Source organism: Theobroma cacao, chromosome 4, assembly GCF_000208745.1.
Source record: "Theobroma cacao cultivar B97-61/B2 chromosome 4, Criollo_cocoa_genome_V2, whole genome shotgun sequence".
NCBI lineage: Eukaryota > Viridiplantae > Streptophyta > Magnoliopsida > Malvales > Malvaceae > Theobroma > Theobroma cacao.
In genome coordinates, this window is record NC_030853.1 from 2,999,805 (window position 1) to 3,017,348 (window position 17,544).

Sequence of the window (17,544 nt, forward strand, 5' to 3'; positions counted from 1 at the left end):
TTTCTTTGATTTTCCCCTCACTGATCGCTTCAAGCAGTTTGGCTGCCTTCTCCTTTGTCGAACGCAGCCATTCCACCACCATATCTCTCTCGTATAACTCATCTTCACATTCGTTCAGCATCTCTTCACAAGGGTCTTTAGCCCCCACCTTGCCACTGTTGAACAAACCCTTGGAATAACAACAGTTATTCAGTACTTCAAGATCATCAGGCTCGCTACCGCTACTGATTTGATTTGCTGAAAGATTCTTTGGAAGAACCCGATAGCTTGGTGTCAACTCATCAAGCTGTGTTTGTGTAGTACTACTTTTAATGTGTTTCTTCCCTTTGTCTTCAGCTTGCAATGATGGCTGAGTTAAACTCTCATAAAACTCCAAAACCTGACGAAAATCTTGCTCAAACTCTGGAAATTCCTCGGTCATCATCTTCATCATGTCGCCCTCTGTGATTTTTCCAGTGCCATAATAATGTAGGCATCGCAGTAACACCAGATATTGCTCAGAATTGGTTACCTTTCTAACTTTTTCACAAAACATTAATGCTGGAGACGGACTATCCTTTGTTTCGTTTCTTGAAATAGATTCAGGGTGATCAAGGCTTGGAACTGAACTATAACTTAACCTCAACCTGATCATCCTCTTGTTGCATCCATCGGGTTGTCCAACTCCCTGATCAGAACCTTCAGGCCTCTTCCTTTTGCTGCTGCTCTCTGCTGATTCTAATGGTGGAGTAAAACCATCAGAGACGTTGAAAAGATCATTCTCACCAAAAGCCTTCATCTTTGAGGAACAAAAGTGGGTGATTTTGTTAGTTTCAGAAGCCTTTTTCTTGCTTTTATATTGGGTTTGATGCATGAAATACTAAAGTAAGGATAACGCGCAATTCCTTGCAATATTATTGAGAAAATCCTCATAAGGGTAGGAGAATTATTTAAATATTTAAAAATTATTAATGCTCGAATCCGAATAAAGGAAGGAATTGGTCTAAATTCCAAATTTTAATAAGAGTAGGAGAGTTAATTTTCAAAAAATAAATAAGAGTAGGAGAGTTATTTAGATATTTAAAAATTATTAGTACTCGAATTCAAATAAAGACAAGAATTAGTTTAATTCTAAATTTTAACAAAGATAGGATAGTTATTTAGATATTTAAAAATTATTAATACTCAAATCCTTATTTGGATATTTAAAAATTATTAGTACTCAAATCTAAATAAAGACATGAATTTCAAATTCTAATAAAGATAGGAGAGTTATTTAGATATTTAAAAATTATTAATACTCAAATTCTTATTTGGATACTTTAAAATTATTAGTACTCGAATCCAAAAAAAAAAAAAAGGAAATTAATGTAAATTTCAAATTTTAATAAAGATAGGAGAGTTATTTGGATACTAAAAGACCCACGAGCATTTTGTGCATCCAGCCTTAACCACCTTTCCAGGGATTGAAGAAGCAATACAAGTTCTATGCAATTTTCTACATATAAACAACATCATGGTATCCCAAGTACAGGAATTACATTATAAATTCACTCTATAAAATCATCTGTCATCAACACTACATATCAAAAGAATCACCCAATACAAAGATCCAACTTCCAAAAGAAAAAAAATTCTTCTTTCTTCGGATTTGATGAATTGTGAAATAATAAATATATCGAAATTTGAATGCTACAACAAAGTGTGGAAGAATCACAAGTGAGAGCATGAGTTGCAGAATACAACTTGGATGAACGAATCATAGTGATGGCATATTTCTAGCCAACAAATTCTGCTGTAGGATAATACAAAGTCTCAAACTCGAACTAAAGAAGCCTAAGATGTGCAGTATCATTCAACCGTTTTATCTGCCAGCCTGTTTTCCATGAATGCTGTAATACAGTCACAGAAGAATCTTCTATGCAGATCTTATGTGACACTACAGGGCTGCAGTTGAGGAGGCCCGTAATGAGACACTTAATAGGAAGGGAATGAGTAAAAACACCAACAGAAGAGGAGACGGGGGAGGTGGAGGGGGAAGATGTACTCCTGACATTTAAGTCATGAAGGTCATGCTGATGATTGGCTTCCCGAGGAGACATTTCATCATCAGCATCATGTTCACCAATATTCGACACAAATTGTAGTCTGCTCTTACCAGACTTCTTCCTTGATAGCCCATGTCGCTGCCTTTGAAGCATATCCCAGTGGGGTGGTGGAAGAGAAGGCACATCTCTATCATGAACTGAGTTGGTTAAAGCATGGGTGTTATGGTGTGTAAACCCTCGACTCTCATTTTGGTGTAAGGAAAAATCAGATCTCAACTTTTCAGGAAGTCCAAGGACGGTCCCATTCAAGAATTGAACCATTCGAAATTCCAGTTGCCTGAGAGATTCTCCAGAAGGCGCACAAAAATCAGGCTGGTATCTTTCAATTAGACTCAAAACTTCAGGTGTATATATTTCTGATCGAGGGCACCCCTCCCAGTGCCCCATATTCAGATCCATAAGTGAATCTGAGGATTGTATCTGTGCCTCCGCAAAATTCATCTCCTGCATGATTCAAAAGAGGATAGGCAATGTAGACGATTCAATATCTACAAGGAAAAATGCATAAATCTCACCTCATATCATCATCAAAGCTGCGTCTGTCACGAACTAATAATTAGGAGATATCATGTAAATTATATAAGCAAACATTTCAGTCAAGAATCTATTATGTTATCACTGCTAGAACACAAGGCAACAATAGACACAGATCAACGTCTTTTGTTCCTAACAATGATTGGCCTTTTCCTTGACATCTTGTTACCGATTGGCTTTAACAAGGACATTAGCCTTTCAGAAATGAAGGCTAAAGTTACTATTCATTCAGACATTGGTCAAGCATATATAACAGGTATAAGCGTATCCTCTAGAAAGTTATTAAGAAGTATTTACAGTGCTTATCCAGGGCAAGATACAAAGCAGTTGAAGTTTATCGCTAGTCTAACCATTGGTTTGGTTCATTAATGAAGCCTGATCTGTAGAATATTCTACACGTATTCACTTTTCTTTTCAGAGTAGGGCCTTTCACCAGAGTGGAGTGATCCTAGATCATTGAATGTTGGGTCATGGGAAGTAAGCTGAGAGCGGGGTAAAGTTTAATTTCATTCAGCAATAAATTAGCCAGTAAAATTCCCTCTAAACCACATGAGACATATATAGATGAGGACATATATATAGCTTCTTAATAAATCTACTTGGAGTAAATTTCCTTTTAACTTTAACATAGTCCCACCCAAATAAAATATTGAGATGAGGACACATCTCAGCATAGTTTACATCTCTCTCTTAGGGCATCTGCAATGTAAGCCCATGACACATTTAATCAACTACCAATAAAGAATTCAATAAGTGACTCTATGAAATGCATGAGCAACTTTCACACATTTGATAGAACTAACTTTACCTTCATTAACTTTGCATCCAAGCATTTGGCTCATTGGTTGATGTATTATCCCCCTACCTAAAGAGCAGAGTTCGAATCCTCCCTCCGCCAATTATAAAAAAAAAAAAACTTTGCGCATGTCTAAAGGTCTGTATTGTATATTCTCTATAACTTAGTGTCTACACCTCCAAATGAAAATAAGAGAAAAGAAGGTCAGAAAATGGATGAAATCAAAGAACCATAAGTTTGTATGAAGATACAAGATGCACAGGCATCATCACTAGTTGCTCTCACCAATGACCAATTCCTAGTACATAATCTCAGCCAGTTGTTTGATCATTGCAAGAATATTTCAACAGGCATCACGTGCATTATTTCATATGCTACCTTCTTTAGCAAACCCTTATACACTGCTAACCTCAATAAAGCCTAAAAGAACTAGCAGTTGTCAGCTACTTGATCCAAGTTCAACATTCTACTCTGTTTAAGAGCATACGCAAGTTAAGATGTGTCTTTCCTTAAAGATGTCTGTATCTTTTCCTATATGCAGCCAAGAGTTGCAACTTTAACCCCCACGGTCAAATTGCAAGGAAGGGGGGGAAAAGAAAGTAGAAGGAATACAAAAGGGAAATACAACTAAACCAAGGTAAGAAGGAACAACCTTTGAAAAAAAAAAAAAGACTATGCTGATGCTAAATACTACTAATCAAAAACTACCAATATTACCAATGGAGTGCACTTCATTATACACCTAGTGCAACCCTCAGCAAACTCCAAAGAAACATTACAGGTCAGTGTAAAAGAATTAAATAACCAGGATGAGAAAAGAAAACTTCTTCAACCTAACACATATGGCATAGAACCTCTTAGCAAAGCAATCTAAATAGTAAATATCACAAGATAAGAGATTCATCAGAAAAAAATTCATTCTTTTCATCATCATACGGGCAAAAATCTAATCTAAATCAGGGCCACTGGATGGCCAATTTCCAACTATGACTAGTTAGTTCAACGGTATATAGTAGACCTGGCAATTCGTGTTAACGTGTCATACAAGTGTCAGACATGATTAGACACGAAACACGTTAAGACTAAATACGAACACGACACGTTTAATATTCGTGTTTTAAATTTAAAACACATACATGTATATGTTCAATACACGTGTAACACAACACGATACGATTAACACGTTTATTAAACGTATCAATATACGACACGACACGATTAACAATACGTTTAACACAATTAAATGAAAATATTTATAATTAAATATAATTTTATTATTTAAATTTAAAATCTATGATTATAAAAATAATTATAACAAAACAAAAATAATAATAATATTAAATAATCATCAAAAATTAAAAATTAGGATTGAATATGTATAATTTCATTATACTTTTTATAAAATTAAAAAAAACTTATTAAAATAATTATTTAAAATTATTTATATAAAGTTAAAATAATTTTTAACTATTAATTTTTAATAAGTTAATAAATATGTCACGTATACACGTTTTAAACACAATAACACGATTAAACACGATAACATGATTAAGTAAATATATTTAAACGTGTTTTTACGTATTTGTCGTATTTGACACGTTAAAACATGAAAATTTTCGTGTCTTAACGTGCCAGACACGAAACACGTTATGACTAAACTCAAAAACTGTTTAACCCGTATCTTCCCGTGTCGTGTTCAAAATTGTCAGGTCTAGTATATAGTTTTGCTAACCCATTGCATTGGTCTGGCACTTCCTTGATCCATATATGACAGAGCAATGACTAGAACCAAAATTCTAATCCTAATCCCCATTTAAATCCTATTCTTATTATCTCTTAGCTTAACAGGCAGGCACCTGATAGAAAGCCCCAATTGTAGCAAGACTAATTTCTCCATTTGCTCAATGGATATTAAGCTCAAAATTTTATCCTAATTAACGATTCTATTATCTGGGAATACTTCAATTTCCTTTATACTTGCAACAAGAATCAATGAAAAAGAGGCCTTTTACCTGACAAACGGAAAGAGCCATCGATCTAGCCCGATCCAACGGAGAGCAGTAAACGGCATTAAACCTGACCCCTTGCGAATTCAAGAAGACAGCCAATGCCCTCGCTTGCCGCTTCCCATTAGACGTCAAGGCGGCTCCGTCGCATCTTCCACCCACAATATCGGGCCTCAGATTCAACTCACACTCTCCATGGCTAAACAAATAAACCTCAATCACCATCCGATCACCATCCAAAGAAAAAGTCCGTGAGAAAACCGGCGGCGGAGGCAGCGGAGGAGGTGGAGCTAATACATTATATGGGTCCCACACTTTGATGGAAGGACCCATCCTAGGAGTACCCAATGAAGATAGCTGTGGAGACAGGGGGGACGCTGATGCGTAACAGGGCAACATTTCCGGCTCTTGTTCGAGCACTTTCTTCACCATATGGTTGTTTTCGAGTTCCCTCATGTTGGGTCCCTCTTCATTGTTGTCTTCCTCTTCTTCATCGTCTTCCTCTTCCTCTGCCTCTTCCTCCTCGTCTTGGCTTTCCTCTTGTTCTTCGTCAACTACTTGTGCCGATTGGTTGGAGCCCATTTTCGAGGAGATTGGAATGATCTTTAAGGAAGGGAATGGAAAGATCTAATGGAAGGTGTTGTCGAGTTCAGGCAATGCATTTTGTTCTGGTTTGGGCAACATGTGAGAAAACAGAGAGTGGGGAGTTCTTATGGGTCGTGTCCTGTTGAGCTTAAAGGGAATGAGATGAGATGAGATCTGGTTATGCTTGGTTTCCCCGGTCTGTCCGGGTTATCAATTAAGCTAAAATTAATAAATAAATTTTTGAAGGAAAATTTTATTATACTTTCTTTTAATAATTTTGCTATCATATAATCTTGGTATTAACTCTGTATTTTAATAAATTAATTTTCATATCTTTGATTATAGGTTAATTACGTACAATAATTATATAATCCATATGAACTTATTCAAAAGATATGTACTAAAATTTTTAATTTAAAGTCAATTAATTTTAAAGTTAGACTCAATTGCTTCTAAATCCGTATTCTACATTGACCATTTGATTCAATTAGCATAGTGTCATTTTGTAACACTTTACAAATTTATTTTACTTTGTTTTTTACATTTTACAATATTTTGAAAAGTCTTGTTTCTTTAATATGTCGAAATCCAGTAAAGATATATAATTATCAATTAAATAATATATAAACTCTTGAAACAAAAAAAAATGCAGAAAAAAAATCTCAATTAGCTTGTTTAAAATATTTAGAAAAAGATTATAATTAATCATTAATAAAAAAATATATAGAGAAAGATGTACTATATTATCAAAAATAAAAGAAGTAACGGTATAAAATAAAATATGCAAACACTGGTTTACATTTATGAGCATTGCTAATTCTCTATATGAAGTTGCTCTACATGAAGACCCAACATTAAAGTAAAATTATATATATATTTAGATTCTCTTTTTTAAACCAAAAATTAGATAGTTATATATGTATAATTTAGATAAAGTTTTTGATGAGAATAATTAGATAAAGTTAAAGATAAGATATTGAGTAGAAAGCATAGGGATAAGAATAGGTAGTGAAAGGTACAATTTTGTAAACCAAATAATGGAAAATAAACTAATTAATGGCTCAAGAGCCAATAGTGTCATGCCATGTGTAATTTATGATAATTTATATGTATAGTACTATTTTTTTTTTTTGATTTGGCATTATAGAACAAATTGCTTTCCTCTGAAGACACTTCAAAGTCTCTTAACAAAGTTCCAAATTACATCTGATATACTCTACAGGAAAAGGAGAGCAGAATCATGTTGACATGTTTCAGAGGCAATTTCAGGCACTGGAGACCACATAACAAGGTAATATCCTTCTAATTATTGTTTAGCTTTTTTTTGTAATTTCCTTACTAATTGGATTTTTTCTTTAAAGACTTGTCATTGACTAATTAATTCCATTCTTTACATTCTCCTCTCGTCTCATACTTTATATGGATGCCAGGGGAAGACGAGAAACCTGTTTCATCTATTGCCAACTGACATCTTGTTTGATGAAATACTTGCAAGGATTGTCGTTGAAGATGAAGGTCCCAAAAATTTATGTCGCCTCTCTTGCGTGTACGTATTGTTTATACATATACATGCGTGTCTATATACATAGGTACACCGAGTTAATGATATGAATATTTTCGTTTTTAGATGCAAGTTGTTGTATGAAGCATCAAACGAAGCCGTAATTTTGAGGAAAACTAAGATATGTCTGACTTCTTCCTTAGAGGAACTGTCTAAGTCCTACCGAAACTTCGTCTTCAAATGTTCCAGCATGGGCAATATACGCGCACTCGCAGCTATAACAGCAGTAGTTTTCGTCGTGCTTATGATGATACATCTTACATGTACGTATTATTTTTTGGTTCTAAAACCTAATTAACAAAACTCTGGGTAATTAATTTGCAGAGCTATGGATGTTTCGTCGGCTCAGCAGGTGAGGAACAATTTCTGATGGAACGCCTGCACGCGTCGTATTTCCTGGGGTTGATCTTGTTCGAGTCTCCAAGCACAAGGAAAGAATCTTATCGCTGTCTTGCAGCGACCATTGCTTTCGAGAACTCACAGCACCTTGCTAACTTTAAGCTGAATGCAAAGAGATATCTAGCAAGTTTTGGCATCAATCGACCCTTGAACCGTCTTGAAATTTCTTGTGGTACTGAGGAATGCGGTTGCCGGTGGATTGGGAAGGGATATCCTCCTGAGTTTCTTGACAAGCAAACCTGGCTTTCTTTCAAGTGCATGCTTGGTTACCATTATGAGATGTTCAGACTTGCTGCTGCAGCTGACTTCCAGCAGGACCAATAAATCATTTCCATTAGCCATCAAAACTTCCTTCTGGATCTTAATTCCCTTTTTTTTCCCCTTTTTACTTGCTTAGAGGCATTATAAGATATCATGAAAAGCATTTTCATAAGACTGGCACTGTTCAGTGGTTCGTCTGTAATTAATTTTATAAGTTTAATTCGATCATAATATTCTAAGAAATAAAAGTAGTTAATTCGTAAGTTCATAACCCATAAAATATTTCTTCTTTATTAGTATTATTTTTCCTTTTATCCAACTATTTTGTAGTTTATTGGCAGTAAACTAACTTTATTTCACGTTAAACTTTGTACTTCATATTAGTCTTGTTAATATGGCTCGCATTGTTGCTTAGACTCGAGGAACCCAAAATTACTTTCAATATTTCTTTTTTGTTACTATTACTCTCTCGATTCCAATAAATTTGTCGCATTTTTTTTTGTTGGTCAAAATTTATAATCTTTGACCTTTTATTATTTTATTTTTCCATTGATAAAAGCATGAAAAATAGTTTTATTAAAAAAAATTAATAAATTAAAATGATTAAGATGATAGAGATGGAAGTTAGAAAATTTTGATCAAAAATATATCCTTAATTAATTATCACTATCTTTATCAGTTTTATTATTTTATTTTTAATAATTTTGTAGTAGACTTAAGATTTGGTTGAATTAGTTTCAAGCAGAATAAGGCTTTACCAAGGACCAGGTGCCACTGCCAATGCAGCACCATTTTACAAATCAAAGCACCAAACTTCACGTATTTATTATTTGAAGGAAGTTATCTGTATAATCTTCACTGATTATATATTTACTTAAGATAATTAAACTGGATTTATGCAAATAATTAACATGAGATAGGATAAGAATTTGAAAAATTAATTATATGGAGCTTATAAGATTATTAACCTTTTTTTTTTGTTATTTATTTATCAATAAATATCCTTTCCTTAATCCCTTTGCAATTGTTCATCCAAACTTTGCTGCTCTTAATTATCCCCCACAATTCTCTCTTAGTGTCATTCTTCAAAACCCAATTTCAAGGAACAGATCATTTCAGAAGGTTTTATCAAGAAGATCTCACATCTATGTTCCAAGAAGCACTGTTGACTTCTCATGATTTTTTTTTTAATTTTGTTGTTCATTTAAGAATTTATAGTCAATCATGTTCAAATTAATGAGTGTTTAAGAATTCCAGAGAATAAAGGAAGAAGTAGCAAAGAAAAGGGAAGAATAAGCTTTTTAGAACAGAGTAGAAAAATATTTTGGAATTCAACCAACTGCTCAACATATTTTTCAGTATTTATATGAAGAATTTAAAAATTGAAACTCTTTAGATCTTAAAATGTCACATCGATCTCCAAACAAATGAAAACAAACCTAAACCTTAGCACAGCATTCACCATGAAAACCAGTGCCAAGTAATAGAAAAACAATACTGAAACAAGCTTGGCTTAAAGCCTTGCAAGAAATACTAAACAACATCGTATGAGTAACAACATAATAGAAGACTAAGTAAAACGACACACTCTTGCAACGTTTCATTAACAAAAAAATTCAGTAAAGTAGAAAACAACTCCTGCTTGCTACGTTTGACACCAACGACTACTTCAGAACTTCAAGTTATCATTGCAGCCCGCCATCTGGTTTTCTCCTCTTCAACAACCAACTCAGCTTTTCATCAACCAAATAAAGATCACTTTTCTAACACACATCCTTGATCTTTAATTTGGTAAACACCCAGTCCAGATCTTAAGAACTCAAACCTCTCACGACTGAGCCCCTTGGTAAAAATATCAGCAAGCTGATCTTCAGTTGAGCAGTACTTCAAATCAACTTCATTGTTCTTCATAGCATCCCTTAAAGCATGAAATTTTACTCGAATATGTTTAGTCCTACCATGATGCACTAGATTTCTTGCAATAGCAATGGCTGACTGATTATCAACATTAAGTAAAATTCCCTTAGTCAAAACCACTCCTAGATTTGACAAAACTTTCCTCAACCACTGAGCTTGATTTACTGCTACTGCAGTGGCTATATATTTTGTCTCAACAGAAGATTGAGCCACAATTTCTTGCCTTTTGAATTCCATAAGAACACAGCACTACCAAAAGAATAAAAATAACCACTTGTGCTCTTTGAATCATCTACAAAACCAGCCCAGTCACTATCACTGTGCCTAACAACTTCAAAACTTTCATCTTTCAAGTATCTGAGACCAAAATGAACTGTCCCTTTCATATATCTGATAACTCTCTTTACTGCTTTAAAATGATCCTATGATGGAGATTGCATGAACCTTGAAAGAAGACAAGTTGCATACATAATGTCTGGTCTAGTAGCAGATAAGTATAGTAATGAACCTATCATACTTCTATACAGCAAACCACTTGCATCACCAGAATTATCAATCTTACAGAATTTAGATCCTACAGTAAGTGGAGTAGGAACAGACTTACATTCACTCATATTAAACTTCTTTAATAAATCTCGACCATACTTGGCTTGATGTAGAAAGATTTCACCATCACTCTACTGAACCTCCATACCTAAAAAGTAGGTCATTAATCCCAAATCTATCATTTCAAAAACAGACATCATTTGAGCCTTAAAATTCATCAAATACTCCCCATCTGGACCTGTTATTAACAAGTCATCAACATATAAGGCAACTATCAACTTAATTGAATCATCAACCTTTTGAGCATACAAAGTTGATTCTGTCAAGCTTCTGTCAAACCCCAAACTTCTAAAATGCTAGTCAACTCTGTCATACCAGGCTCGTGGAGCCTGTTTAAGACCATACAAAGCTTTCACTAACTTGCAAGCTTTAGTTTCTGAGCCTTTCACAACATAACCCTTTAGTTGTTCCACAAAGATGTTCGCTATCAATATGCCATTCAAGAATACAAATTTCACATCAAGATGGCTAATCTTTCAACCTTGTTTAGCTGAGAATGCTACAAGTAATCTTATCGTGTCAAGCTTGGCAATAGGTGCAAAAGTTTCAAAATAATCATTACCATATGTTTGTGCAAACCCTTTTACAACCAGCCTAGCTTTGTACTTATTTACTGTACCACCTGGGTTCAACTTAGTCATGAAAACCCATTTAAAACCAATAACATTCTGATCCTTTGGCCTACCTACCAAGTTCCTAGTGTTATTCTTTAAAATCATACTCATTTTAGTGTCCATTGTAGCTTTCCAATTAGCATCTGCACTAGCTTCAGTAAAACAAGTATGTTCTGCCACAGCAAAGTTACATCTACTATAGATATCAGTTAAGGATCTAGTTCCCCTGACAGCTAAACTTCTTCTTCAATGTCTTTAGTCTCACTGCCTCCATCATCAACTAATTTGTCAGACAATTTGACCAAATCAACTTTCTCAATCGCATTTTTTTCAAAATTTCATTTCTACCCTTCATCAAACATCACAGCCTCTCAGTCTTAACATCTAGTAGTTTATACCCTTTGGAGACTCACTATATCCCAAGAGAATTGTTTGCCGAGCCTTAGGATCTAACTTAGATCTCTTCTCATTAGCAACCTTAGAAAAACAAATACTACCAAAAACTCTAAGGTAAAACACTGTTGGCTTATGACTATACCACAATTCATAAGGAGTTTTTGATGCTAAAGCTTTAGTATTGGTCACATTTAAAATATAATTAGCAGTATTCACTACCCCAGCCCAAAACCTTTTTGGTAAATCCATTTCAAACAACATGCATTTACCCATCTCTATTTTTTCTTTCTATTGTCCCATTCTGATGAAGACTGTAAGTAACAGTCAACTGATGCCTTACTCCCCAATTCTCCAAGTACTTCTCAAACTCTGATAAAGTGAACTCCGAGCCATTGTCACTTCTTCGTGTTTTGATATGCAGCTCTGCAAAGTTCTCAACTAGTTTTCTAAACTTAACAAACTGCTGCAGAGCATCTAACTTATGTACCAGGAAATAAACCCATCAGAATTTGGTAAAGTCATCAATGAAAAGTATAAAGTACTTATTACCTTTCAAAGATGCTTGTTTTATAGAACCACAGAGATTTGTACGAATGAGTTCCAATTTCTACTAAGCTTTCCACCTCTGTTCCTTAGGATAGGGCTTTCTACACTGTTTTCCAAATTGACAAACATCACACTGTTTCAAAACCTTTTGTATTCCAGGTAATCCATCTATCATACTTTCTGAAGCCATTCTGACAAATGAATCATAATTCACATGTCCAAACCTTCTATGCCATAGCTCTGACATATTGACTTCACCATAGAAAGCACTATGCTTAGTTTCCATTAGATTTAATGGATAACATGTGTTTTTCATAGCTACAGTCAAAATCTCAACACCTGTACTGTCAAAGATAGTACAAACTTTATCTTTAAGTAGCAACATATAATTGTTATCAGTCAACTGACCAACACTCAACAAGTTTTGCTGAACTTTTGGTACAAAATACACATCTGAAATAGACTTGAAACCTTTTGGAGTTTTCATAACCACAGTACCAACTCCAAGTATCTTTAAAAACATATCATTGCCAATTTTCACTTTGGCATTAAAACTCTTATCAAGTTCACTAAACAATTTCTCATTGCTTGTGATGTGGTTGGAACTACCACTATCAATTAACCAGGTATCATTTTCAGCTGAACAATCTTCAATTTCAGCCATAAATAGCACTTCTTCAAACTCAACAACTTCCTCAGCTACTGCTGCTTTTTTATCTCCTTCAGTTTTTTTACTTTACAAACTTTCTCTACATGACCAAGCTGATTGCAACCTCTACACTTCACATTAGTCTTGTACCAACAGCACTTAGGTGTATGGTGGCTCTTCTTGCAATGAGGACAAGGAGGATACTTGTCCTTCACTTTTCCCTGCTTATCATCACCTCCTTTACTGTTCTTTTGCTTCCTTGAACTCTCATCTTTGCTCCTTAAGCCTTTGGTTTTTGCAACCAAATCATTTTCAACAGAAGCTTCACACTTGAGAGCTCTCATTTGCTCTTAACCAAACAAAGCACCAACCAGCTCATTAACAGAGATTTTGGTTAAATCTTTAAAGTCTTCCAGAGAAGAGATCTTTGCTTTAAATCTTTCTAGAATACTAACCAAAATCTTGTTCACTACTCTCTTATCACTTACATCTTCCCCCAACTATTTTAATTGATTAACTAACTTCAACAATTTGTCAGTATAATCCTGAATGCTATCTTCCTCCTTCATTTTCATAAGCTCAAACTGTCTAGATAAGTTCAATACTTGCATAGTCCTGGTTCGATCACTACCCTGGTATTCCTCTTTCAAACTATCTCATATAAGCTTAGGATTCTCATAATTCATGATTTTTGCAAAAATAGATTAAGAAACAATAGATTGTAAACAGATAAGGGCTTTGTACCTTTTAACTACATCCTCACTATGTTGTTTGATCTGTGCCAATGTAGGATTGGCATGCCTCTGCACAAGAGCTTCTCCAAACTCAATAGAATCCCAAATATCGAATGCCTGCAGGTAAGTCCGCATCTTAACGGCCCAAAAGGGATAATTCACTCTAGAGAAAATTGGAGGTGAACTAGCACTGAAACCAGTTGTTGCCATATGATTTGAAGAAGATAAACTCAGAGATAGATTATCGAGTCCCTTAAGAATAAGAGCCATGATACTATGTTCAAATTAATGAGTGTTTAAGAATGCTAGAGAATAAAGGAAGAAGTAGCAGAGAAAAGAGAAGAATAAGCTTTTTAGAACATAGTAGAAAAATATTTTGGAATACAACTAATTGCTCAATACATTTTTTAGTATTTATATGAAGAATTTGAAAATTTAAACTTTCTAGATCCTAAAGTGTCGCATCGATCTCCAAACAAATGAAAACAAACCTAAACCTTAGCACAGCATTCACCATGAAAACCAGTGCCAAGCAACAGAAAAATAATACTGAAACAAACTTGGCTTAAAGCCTTACAAGAAATACTAAACGACATTGTATGAGCCTTACAAGAAATACTAAACGACATTGTTTGAGTAACAACATAACAGAAGACTAAGTAAAACGACACACTCAAATAGAAAACGACTCCTACTTGCTGCGTTTTGACAGCAACGGCTACTTCAGAACTTCAAGTTATCGTTGCTGCCCGCGTTCTGGTTTTCTCCTCTTCAACAACCAACTCGGCTTTTCCACAACCAAAAAAAGATGACCTTTCTAACAACCATGGGTCAACGGAAAAAACAGGTTGACTTGACTTCCTGCGCTGCAAAAAGTCATTCTCTCTGTCCCAACCCTCCGTTTCCTCTCCCCTGTCCCGACCTTCCCTTGCTCTCCCCTGTGAGGCTATGACAATCCCCACAAGCCATGATTCCAGCTAAATCTATGCAACCTCTCTTCTCTCCATTCGCATCTTTAAACCTCCTCTGCCAGCAACCCCCCCTTTCTCTTTTCATCGCCAATGATAGCCTTCCATTTGCAGCAGTTGCAGCTTTGCTTATCGACCAAAAAGAAAATTGCTAGAAAAACCTAGCTGACCCTAATATTGAAACTGACATCATCTTCGTCGTGTTTTAGTGTGTAAATATTGTTGCCATATCGGGAGGCTGTAGGTCGTCTGTTCCTGTTTTCATCATCTTCATCTATTTGGTGAGTAAGGTGAATAGGACCTATTTTTTCCAGCTAAGTTATTCTGCGGTGTAGGAATTCTTATAGCTGTAATTATGGGGATTAAAGGCGATTTGCTTCCAGTGTTGTGGAGATGGGACTCTGGCTGGTGTGAGCTTCACATTTTGGCTATGGATTTTAGAGTGTAGCAGATCTTTATCCTTAATAAGTTCACAATTTAATTGAGAAAAAGAAAAAATTGTATATGATTTTGAAATTATTATGGTAGAAATTATTTAAAATAATATTAAATTTTGAATCAGAAAATATTTTCAATAATGTCTTTCAAACGGTAGAAAATATTTTCTACAATGTTATACAAACAAGAGAAAATAGTAGTTTTTCAAGAAAATACTTTTCATGGAAAATTTTTGTTTTCCGGAAGCCAATTTCAGCGAAACAAACGAAAACAATAGAAATATGAACAAAAAAACGTTAATTGTTTGTTGTTTCAACCACCCCCCCCCCCCCCCTGTGTATCATACCTTTACAAAGATCTTCACAGTAGCCATAAAATACTTCATATGATTTTGACTGAGTTTGGAGCTCATGGACAGCTGCAACAATGGGAGGGAAGTGTTTCAAAGCAGTGAAAGGAGGAGGAACTCCAGAAAGTCCTGAGCAAGGCAGGTGCAATCTTTATATGTTTTCCACGTGAATTTGGTGTAGAATGCATCATTCCTTCATGTTGATGCGAATAATTCTGATATATTTTTCTTTTGTAGAATTGAAAATCCCTCTTCGTGATATTCAGCTGGCCACTCAAAACTTCTCCCAGAACTACATTGGTACAGGAATGACTTCCAGTGTTTATAAATGCCTTCTTCATGATAGGGTAAAAAAATTTTCGACTGTCCCCCATGTTTGTTACTATATTAGGCTTGGGACCATGCATTAATCATATCCATATATCGGACAAGATACATAATTCGTTAGCAAATGACGATGGGAAAGTGCAGGTTGTTGCAGTGAAACGAATGAATATTATGGTGGGGTACTCTTATCTGAAGGGTGAAAAGCGCTATATTCGATTTGACTTCGTGTTCGTGGTTGATGCAAAGGCATTACATGAATTCCAACATCCAAAGATCGTCAAGTTTGTTGGATTCTGCCAGGAAGGGAATGAGAGGCTTATTGTTTCTGAGTACATCAAGGGAAAAAATCTGCACCAGTGCTTACATGGTAATTAAGGTTCCAGACTTCTGAATTTTCTTGAAGTCGTCCTATTTTCCTATTTGTGTTTCACAAAATGACAGTTTAAACTCTTTCTTAGGTAATCCAAATGTAGTTCCTTATATTACTTGGAAGCAAAGATTTCAAATCGCAGTTGATATAGCAGAAGGTATTCAGTACCTTCATCAACAAGGAGTAATCCACAGGCGCTTAAGGTCTACGAATGTGCTCCTTGATCAGAATTTAACTGCTAGAATAGCAGATTATGGTTTCAGAGAAATCAGAGAAACATATACCCAATCTCGTATTTGCGACAGAGGACCCATTTCAGGTGCTCTAGAATACCTCTGCCCTCAGTACATGACACTGGGAATTGCCGGCAAAAACTCTGATGTCTATGCCTATGGCATTGTTTTACTTGAGTTGTTGAGTGGAAAGGACGCGCTTGGGTTGATTTATTGGGTAACTGCTACACTTTTTACTGGTTTCTGCAATTGATTACTGTTATTTGATTCTGCAATCTGATAGTGTAAAACTCTTGTGATTTTCAGGTTTCTGATAGATTGAAAGAGGGGAGATATTTGGATATCTGTGACCCTCGAATTATTTCAGAGATTGATGATCAAATATTCAAAGTAGCTGTTGATATTGCTATGCAATGCACTGCTGCTAATTTGAGTGATAGGCCAGAAATCTCAGATGTGGTTGTTGCTTTGGGTGCTTGCCGTAATGTAGTTGGCTGAATTGGTTGAACTGATGGAGAGTTTGATGATCAAACATTCAGAAATTTCAATTGCCTTCAAATTTTGTTCTTTCTTTAGAAAATGTCAATTGTTCTTGTGAAGGAAGGTGGTTGTTACAATTCACGATGGAGATCTTCTTGCTTTCCTTTTTGGAATTATTTCGGAGGGCTGCTAAGACATTTTGGTACTCGAAACAATAGTCAAATTCTCGATTAGATACCTAAAGTTTTTAAAAAATTCACCATTAAATACTCAAAGTAAAGCAGTGTGTTTAAGATTTACAAGGAGCATCAGACCTAGGGAGGATGTAATGGAGCAGTTGTAGGAATTTGCTGCTCCCTTTACAGGAGTTGGACGGGAGAAACAGTCAATCAGCAGCAGGCCATGGCAAACTATTTTAAAAGAAGTGAGTGAAGATCTTACAACTTGATTTATTGGCAATTTTAGTTACTGTTTAAGTGTTACTATTGGGCATTAAACAAATTCCCTCAACTTCATTTATTAAGTAGATTACTAGCCATGTTCAAGATACTGTAAGATTTTGATCTTGTTGTGTTGTAGTCTGCAGTTGCTATGAAAGATTCTAAGTTTCATTTCCGAGAATCAAATTAGGCTGCAGTCTGTCAAATAAATGCTTCGACTTTCAGTTCTGTTTCCACTTTCATGTTAA

At 35.2% G+C, this 17,544-nt stretch overlaps 4 protein-coding genes across 6 annotated transcripts; 2 read left to right on the top strand and 2 right to left on the bottom strand.

Annotated features, from left to right (window-relative positions):
- Positions 1,483-6,215, bottom strand: LOC18601113. The gene is made up of 2 exons (XM_007031939.2): positions 5,430-6,215; positions 1,483-2,531 (listed from the first exon to the last, which is right to left on the bottom strand). The coding sequence occupies exons 1-2, from the start codon at positions 6,003-6,005 to the stop codon at positions 1,806-1,808; spliced, it is 1,302 nt and encodes a 433-aa protein (XP_007032001.2). The 5' UTR covers positions 6,006-6,215; the 3' UTR covers positions 1,483-1,805.
- On the top strand, positions 7,169-8,449 carry LOC18601114. The gene is made up of 4 exons (XM_018119656.1): positions 7,169-7,299; positions 7,439-7,554; positions 7,636-7,795; positions 7,894-8,449. Exons 1-4 carry the CDS (start codon positions 7,249-7,251, stop codon positions 8,290-8,292), a joined length of 726 nt encoding a protein of 241 aa, XP_017975145.1. The 5' UTR covers positions 7,169-7,248; the 3' UTR covers positions 8,293-8,449.
- LOC108661543 lies at positions 13,458-13,961 on the bottom strand. Its single transcript, XM_018118967.1, has 2 exons — positions 13,702-13,961; positions 13,458-13,608 (listed from the first exon to the last, which is right to left on the bottom strand). The coding sequence occupies exons 1-2, from the start codon at positions 13,959-13,961 to the stop codon at positions 13,458-13,460; spliced, it is 411 nt and encodes a 136-aa protein (XP_017974456.1).
- Positions 14,370-17,524, top strand: LOC18601117 (putative wall-associated receptor kinase-like 16). 3 transcript variants are annotated; one of them, XM_018119644.1, is made up of 6 exons: positions 14,370-14,949; positions 15,516-15,584; positions 15,684-15,793; positions 15,918-16,140; positions 16,232-16,593; positions 16,683-17,524. In XM_018119644.1, exons 2-6 carry the CDS (start codon positions 15,524-15,526, stop codon positions 16,872-16,874), a joined length of 948 nt encoding a protein of 315 aa, XP_017975133.1. In that variant the 5' UTR covers positions 14,370-14,949; positions 15,516-15,523; the 3' UTR covers positions 16,875-17,524. The 3 variants fall into 3 exon arrangements, with proteins under 3 accessions (XP_017975133.1, XP_007032005.2, XP_017975134.1); XM_007031943.2 differs by having other exon boundaries at positions 14,370-14,940; XM_018119645.1 differs by lacking the exon at positions 14,370-14,949 and having other exon boundaries at positions 15,530-15,588.